The sequence below is a fragment of the Gavialis gangeticus genome, unplaced genomic scaffold (assembly GCF_001723915.1).
Source record: "Gavialis gangeticus isolate Ggan-Ray unplaced genomic scaffold, GavGan_comp1, whole genome shotgun sequence".
Taxonomy (NCBI): domain Eukaryota; kingdom Metazoa; phylum Chordata; order Crocodylia; family Gavialidae; genus Gavialis; species Gavialis gangeticus.
In genome coordinates, this window is record NW_017728994.1 from 64,939,797 (window position 1) to 64,947,937 (window position 8,141).

Consider the following 8,141-nt stretch of genomic DNA (forward strand, 5'->3'; position numbering starts at 1 on the left):
CCCTCCCCCCGCCCTCCTTCATTTCTTCTGCCATGACCTTCGTTTCCTTGATGGAAAAATTTATACCATAATCAATTATACGCATTGAAGGACCTGGCAAGTTGTATAGTATTTCATGACAGTGCAGCTCTATGTGCTGTGACTTTTGCCTTCATCATAAAACGTGCCTGTTCTTTACAGCAGGTGTAGTGCTTTTTACTATGAATAGTTCAAATAAAATCAGTGGAACTGCCAAACTCACAGAAATAAGCCCTATACCAGGAAGTGCCTGTCTGACAGATGGGACCTTTATTGCTTAATTGAAGATTAAGCAAAGCACTGTGAAATAATGGTGATGATAATGGACATCACACTCCTTTAATGCTACACAACCTCTTTTTTTTTTTAACTTTGCTGATAGGATTTTTCTAGAAAAAATTAAAACATTTCTGTGGTGTGATTCACCCCTCCCCCGACCCCTTAGTTTTTAATATTTTAGGACTTTCTTGTTTCTCTGTAGCACTTTGAAGGGGAACCCCTTTATTAAATGCATTTCTGGAGAGGTAACAATAAGTGTGATGGCAACAAGACAAAGCTGAGAAAGTTAGCTTCAGTGTAATGACTGAGCAACTGCAGTGTCTCTCTCTGACACCTTGCCTCTTGAGAGCAGGTTGTTAGCTTTTCAATGCATGTGCTGCATGGCTTTGAAACTTCAGTGGCATGAGCTGTTTTTATGTTTTGCTCCGTTTCCTATTCTGACATGAAATGAATAAACATTTCCATTATTGGCAGCATCGGTAATGAAGGCATCTGTAGCTACACTGCTGAAGATTTACTCAATCCGCATTCATGTGCAGTGTCTTCAGCGGTGACAGGCCAGAGCAATATCCTGAAAGAACATGGAGAACAAGTTGGCTCCAGCTTCTTAATCCAGGCTGCAGGAGCAGATGCTAAGGAGAGAAGCCTGCCTATCTCAATGCCTTTTGCAGAATGTGCCAATGAATATGTTGCAGCTGATCTGACAGGCAGCAGTGATGATTTACCAGTCCCAAATAGCAGTGCAATAGTGTTTTCCCCTGTGAATGACAAAGACCTAGGAGTGGCACATGCCCTATTTGTGGACAGTGGCCCAAAATGTGACAATACCGCTGCCTATCCTCTCAAAAAGAGTGATGATGATCCAAAAATTGCAAGCTTGGAATCCAGCCCTTCTACAGAAGCTACTTGGACACAAGGCATTATCCCAGCAAATTCAAGTGAATTGCAACCATTATGGCAGAGTGAGCAGCTGGGTGACAAGCGGGAGCCACATGTCATCTCATTACCCCAGGGTAAAGCCGCAGAAGATTATTTTACCACTCAAGAGGAGCCGGGATTTTTGGAAGTAGGTCATCAGGAGCAGAATGTAATACAGCTAGGTGGACAGAACACAGATGGTAGAGAGGGTTTGTTAATGAAAGAGGAAACCTTAATCCTAAATCATCCAACAACAGAAGGCCCAGACAGTGAAAAATATGGAACAGTTGTGAATGCTCAGAATTTGGTTGATAATACTGCGCTTGGAAATATCATCAGCTTAGCTAGCGGAGATATAATGGCAGGTAAAGGGGTTGAATCAAACCAACCTCCTTCTGAAAACAATGGGAAGCAATTGGAAGCATGCACTTTAATGCCAGGCTTGGCTCTTAACCTTCCAGAGCTGTTCCTGGTACCAAAGGTAGAAGACCCTTTAAGGGAATACATGCTCGTAAATGAGTGCCAAGAGTCTTCCAGGCACAATGGACAAAAAACAACTTCCAAAACACCCGAACCCACGTTTGAAGGAGATGCTCCCAAGGTAGATTTGTTTGTTCACTCTGAGCCTTTCAACATGCCTCCATTGCCTCTTGTGGATGAAGAGCAAAAACTAAATGTTGCATCTGGTAGCAGAGAAGATCAAGGCAACAGCAACAGAATCATAAAACCTGAGAGTGTGTCTGGAGAAAGCATCACACTTTCTAACACAGAAAATGTTATGAATCCCACCCTGGTGGATGAAAGACTGTCACCGGAAAATGATTCATTAAGTTTTACTTCTGGGAATATAACCCCAGAACAGCATCTAAAAGAAACGGACGCCACAGTACCCGGAGAAAAAAATGAAGTCTTTATGGAGGAAGACCGAGTGGAGGAAGCGCAGGTGGCAGAAGCCAGGGGATTACCTGAGGGGTTTAATGAGGCAGAAGGGCTGTTGTTAAACTTTTTTAATAGTGACAAGGAGGACATGAAGGATGCCAGCTTGGGTGAGGTTTCCAGAGAAATCAACTTTTCAGAACAGAGTTTAAAAAGCAATGTTGGTGAAAAAGCTGAGCAAAAGCCTATGAATTCAGAGAGCAGCTTGGAGGTATCTGAAGATAACATACTCCATTTCCACTGCAAACTTCAACAAGTGAGCAAAGATAAAGCAATTGCCCTGCATAACTTGGAGGATAAGTGCAGCTTTCCCCTTTTGGAAGCACCACAGTTACCCAGGGAAGAGAGCCTGCCGAGTTGTGATCATTTTAACAGTAAGAAAGAAGACAATAGTTTAGACGTGCCAGGCATTAAGAAGACTGAAAAGGTTTGCTTAGTTAATGCACACAGTTCACTGCTCCTGCACCCTGAGAACAATAACATTATGCAGACTAAGCAGGACGAATCCTGGGAACAGGCTTGTGCTAAAGAAACTACACTGAAGTCAGCGTACGAGGCTGAGCATCACAAACTATTTCAGAGCAATGGAGGGCCTGAAGAAAATGTAGAAACACCCAAAACAGAACCTGAATTTGAGGGCTTATGTGAATTGGCAGGAACTGCAAACTGCGTCGCTGTAAAAATTAGACAGGCCTTTTATGTAGGTGAAAACGAAGAACAGAACAATCAAGTAACTAAAGTCCCCGAGAGTGATCCTGAGCAGATACATGTAAATGTTATTGAACAAAGCAGTACTGTAGAGATTAAAGACAATAATGGAATTGCACAGGAGCAATGCGGAGTGGATGTGAAAAGTTTTGTGGATGACCAAGTTTTGGCATTGACAGGTGCGTGCAAATCCGATACACTAATGCAAGTTTGGCAGGAAAAAGGGGCCGCAGAAAGGAACAAAAGTGTGCCACTATTTGAGCCTGAAACCCCCAAAGCAGCAGCAAACACCGTGGAGCTCAGTTCTCAGCAAACACAAGGGAATATAGAAGAACTGCGTGACAGCAAAATCAGTGGCAAAATAGGACCCTCTGAGTGTGACAAAAGTGGTTGCCCAGAGCCATTAGAAAGTGACACTGTAGAAATGCAAGAAATGACAGAAGTTTCAGTAACCCTACTACGTGCAGAGCAAAGAGAGAGTACGGACTTTGCTGCCAACAGTATTCAGCAGCATGCTTCCTATGTGGGACTTGAAAAGAAGGAGCACCAAAGCAATCTGACAACTGTGATAGCTGAGGATGGAGACGAGTGTAGGGCAATAGCTCCAAAACATGAGCATGTATTGGAGAAAAGTTGTCAGAGTGACCTCCAGGGCATATCAGAGACATCACTAGATATTACAGGCAGCATTCAAACAGAACCTCCTGTGTTAGGGGCAGAACCGTTCAGCTGTAATGCTGATGCTACAAAAGGAAATGACTTGGATATGAGTATGGCTGGAGTGCAGAGGAATATAGGCCAGAGTGAGCATCTGCAGAAAAATTTAGATCTAAAGGTGACTACTTTGCAAGAATACAATGATCAAACTAAAACAGATCCAAAGGCAGAAGAAACTTGCGTCAGTGGGCAAGCCTTAGGCAAGCCCAAGCAGGAGAATGACTCTTTGATCTCAGTTAGTAACCAGGAAGAAGCATGTCAGAACGATCCATTTTCCCGAGCAGCCGACATAAATGTACAAGTAGTCAGGACAGCAGACAGAAGTGGTGAAAGTGGGGTTGACGCTCTAGACTCTGTTGCAAAGGCCCAGAATTCAGTAAATGCCACTGATATACCACAGACAGTGCCAACTGATTTTAAAGTATCACATGCTGGTAATGGTCCTGAGCAAAATAAAAACGATACTCAAATACCCAGTACAGAAACTCAAGAAAAAATACAAGTAGAAGCAAAAAGCTCAGAACTGGAAACGGCAAAGGAGCTGACTTCTGATAGAGAGATCATGCAAAAAGATGACGGCGCAGAAACAAATTTTGAACGGGATGTTGCTGTCACAGAAATAAGCCATCCGAATGCTGATACAGTTTCAGGGGCACAGGAATATCCTACATTACAGGAGCACTTGGAAGTAGCTGCCAACAATGCTTTGTGTAAATTAGACTGCGTTAAAAAAACACCGAATGAGCCTCAGCCAGTTAGCTGCCTAACAGAAATCCCCTTTCTTTCCACATCAGTCTTTGCACTTGATCATCAGAGCACAGCAAGCCAGGAGCCTTTAAACATTAAGGATGATAGTACTGCAGGCGAATTGCTAAATAATGGACTGGAAGTTACAACACACCAAAGTGTCTTGGAAGCCGATTCTGATTTGCAAGAGGCTAGCAAGGATATTCTACCTGGACACTTTGAGGGCTCGTTATCGCATACAAGCCAAGCTGCTCAAAACAGCATTGAAGTGGTACATTTAGAAACCACTTTGGTGGAGAATACTTGTGTGAAAGAAACAACTATTCATACCCTAAGCTGCCAGCCTGAAGGGGAGAGCATTTTAACATCACCTGAGCCTGCTGATGCAGGACAGTTTTCAGGAAATTTATCAGAGTTTAATTTTGAGAAGCTGAAGAAAGAGATCTCTGCAATTAAATCTAAAGGAACAAAAAGTGATGTAAACTTCAAAGCACTGCAGAGTGACAGCTCCGCAGAGTCTCTGTTCAGTCTGCCTACCCTAGGAAGGAGGGCTCCAAGTCTTTCATCTGTTGGTAAACAAGAAGGATGTAATGAGGAAATTGCAGCAAATATCTGCACAGATGACAAGTGCACTAAGATCTTAGAAACACCTGGGAGTTCAGAAAAAAAGGAAAATGTTCTGAAAGAGGCGAACGGGGGAACCAAGCCAGACACAGATATTTCCACACAGTCTGCCGAGAACTCTGAAAGGGAGCATGAGGTTCTCATTTCCAAGACCTTTGGTCTTGGTGCCAGCTTGCCAGACTTCAGGGAGCACATCAGCAAAATATTTAAGAAAACGGTACACGGTGCTCTGAATCCCGAATTGCCCCAGCTTGGATCTGAAAACCATGCAGGCAGCAGGCAGAGTTTTGGGCTTAAAGATGCACCAGGACGCCAAGGTGCTGAGAGCTTTTCACAGCCCACCGATGAAACGGTTGATGGAAACATCCATAATACAGGACAAGACAGTGACTTCAAAATAGAAGGGCAAGACTTGCCTGTAGATTCAGAGATCTCCAGCAAGGTTCCTGAGCAGAAATCTGCTCAGCAAGAAGATATGTTGTTGCACACAAAGGTCCAGGACACTGAGGAACAGAAGCAGCCCCGTTCCCTTTCAGAAAAGAAAGATTCCCAATTGGATGGCTTTCAAGCTGTCGAGCAGTCTCCGATTGAATTGCTCGAGCTAGATGACAGCCCAAACAGTGAAAAGATGGAAAGAGAAGAAAGCTCACATACTAGCAGTGTTGATGATGGAGCTCAGGTGAGCTTAGAGGTACAAATGCTGGAATCGGCCTCATATGATGAAGCAACACCTGTGAACGTTGCCGTGTCTCATGACAATAACCAGCAGCCCGCTAAAACGGGTACCTCTTCAGAACGTACAGGCGCTGCTCAGAAGAGGGATTTGCAAAGTGTTGCAGTACCAGAGGCAGAGAATTGTAATTTAATGGGGCAAGCTAATGCAGAACCAGTCTTAGTTAAAGAAGATCTAATACTCTCTGGAAATCAATGCCAGAAACTTATGCCAAATGAGCAGAAGAAAAGTAAGGAAAGTGAACCACCACACACCGCTCAGGGCATTTGTGACATGTCAGCATCAACAGAAGCATCTGGAGACTTCTGCAAGTGTGAAGTAGAAAAGAACGATTTTCCTATGTCACCCAGTGTAAATCAGGAAATACCGATCCCCAGCAATCTTATGCATGACGTTAAGTCTGAAGACGACACACAAATAATGCTGGACGCTTTGGAAAATAAAAAATGCCTGGAAATATCAGACAACATTCAAGATCCACAGCAGAAAAAAGAACCAACAGTCCATGGGTTAATAGATTACTTAATAAATGAAGTAAGCCATGTTGATCATTCCCGAGATGACTCTAAAAAAGCACTTGGCAGCATGAATAAGAGAGATGTAAAAGAACAAAGTGACGCCACGTTAAGCGCGGTAGAGATAGAAGCTTCTATGTACAGTGATAAGCAACAAGAAGACATCCTGAAAGCAGGTACTGCAGGGGCATTATTCACTGGCGAAGACAACACAGATTTTCAAGCCAGCATTCAAGATCAAGGGACATGTAGAAAAACACATCTCTGGGAGACTATTACAGGGATGGAGCAAGAGGAGCATTTTGCCAGTACGAATTTTGATGTTGAAAATCAGCAGAGTGAAATGCATTTGGATCATGAAAGCTCATCTCAGACTGCTGAAGCCAGGATATCAGCTGAAAGGTACTTACTTGAAATTTAATTGTATAAAACAGAGTTGCCAGTAGCCAGGTTGATAGAAACTTTACATAGATAAATCCATTGTTTCTAGGGCTGGTAATTATAAAGTATGGCCCCCATTTAGCTGCTCTTGAATACATTCCACTTCTATTTTGGATCCAAATGTAATGTCTGAAATTGTTTTTAAAGCCTGAATATAGCAAGAGACTTTTGAAGGCATGTGAAGAGCTTGACTTTAAACAGCTCGATTTACATTTTTTTGTTGATTCTTTAACTCATCTGTAATGGTAGTATTCACGGATCCCAGTTTTCACACTTCGTTTCTTGAAGTTAGGCAAGCAAAAGGTCCTTAGGAGCCTTAAAATGATGTTTTGCCCACCTTTAGGTGATCAAACTAAATCAGGCCTGCAGTGTTCTCTTTGTGGGCTGCAATACGAAACAGGGGAAAAAATCAACTACTGCACAATCTTGATTATTGTAATATAAGTTACCAAACGTATGCTGTCCAAAATGTGCTATCCCTTGATATATGCTAGCCAGATTGTCACTGTTTTTGATTTTAGATATTATTCAGTGTCCCCCATGACAGGTAGCTAGTTTTATTGCGTTTGGCTTGCTTTTCTCTATAGAGAATTTGGAGGCGTAACTTTCTTAATTTGAGTTTGCGTAAGTACAGAACATCTCTGGGAGCCTAAGAATGCTTTTATTTTCAAAGTAAAGCAGTAGCTACTTAAACCAGTTAATGAACTTTATTTTCTTTTGTAGATTTCTGCATCACTTTTGAATTGCTGCTATGATATACATGCTAATTCAAAATTATACGAATTTAGAATGACCACTTCCCTACTGAGTAATCATGTCACTGCTTTTTCCATAACCTCAGCAACTTTCCTGAGCCCTGTCACTCACCCCTTCCTGTACCTGAGAAGGATGCCATAGCTGTAACAGCCAAGGCCATCTCAGAGGAAGCAAGAAATGACATCAGAGTAGAAAGGTACAGTGAAAAGCTTATGTATTTTAGAGGGCAATACTGCTCTACTTAGTTGTATTCTTTTTTGGTGTTATAAAAAAAAAAAGGGGGAAAAGACCACCTTACATGAATAGATAGAGAATATGGTCCCCATGAATAGGTAGATCTCTGTTCCCCACCCCTTAATATTATGCATTATGGTGGGAAAGGAGGGGCTTTACTTTGCTTTTATGTAATTCTGCACAGTTATGTTAGAATTTTCAGAACAAAAAGTGCACGATAAAAGTCACGAGACTGTAAAATGATTTAATTAATAGCATGGTTTTTCTCTTAGTCTCTTTTAGAAATTTCTGTAAAATGATAACATGAAACTATAACCCATCTTTCATAATTCTCTTCCCCACCCCAGAGTCTCTTCCTTTCCTTTCCTTTTTCTATACAGAATGGAGGTTTCATAGTCTGATTGTGTTGAACTTTTCTGTATTCATTTTCAGCCTGGTCTAGAGTAGCTCAAAAGCTTTGAAAGAAGTTGGGATAATGTATGTGTGGGAGGGTGGGTGGGTGGGTGGGTAAAAGC

The 8,141-nt window shown here is 42.2% G+C and overlaps 1 protein-coding gene across 4 annotated transcripts in view; it reads left to right on the forward strand.

Moving 5' to 3' along the window:
* TACC2 (transforming acidic coiled-coil containing protein 2) overlaps positions 1-8,141 on the forward strand; it is a 244,549-nt gene that overhangs the window by 45,137 nt on the left and 191,271 nt on the right. The window contains exons 6-7 of one of the 4 annotated variants that reach the window (XM_019502940.1): positions 772-6,597; positions 7,478-7,588. The exons of 2 other annotated variants lie outside the window; for them this stretch is intronic. In XM_019502940.1, coding sequence (XP_019358485.1) covers positions 772-6,597; positions 7,478-7,588 — 5,937 coding nt within the window. The remainder of the gene's footprint in view (positions 1-771; positions 6,598-7,477; positions 7,589-8,141) is intronic. One more of the 4 variants, XM_019502936.1, reaches the window with a different exon arrangement.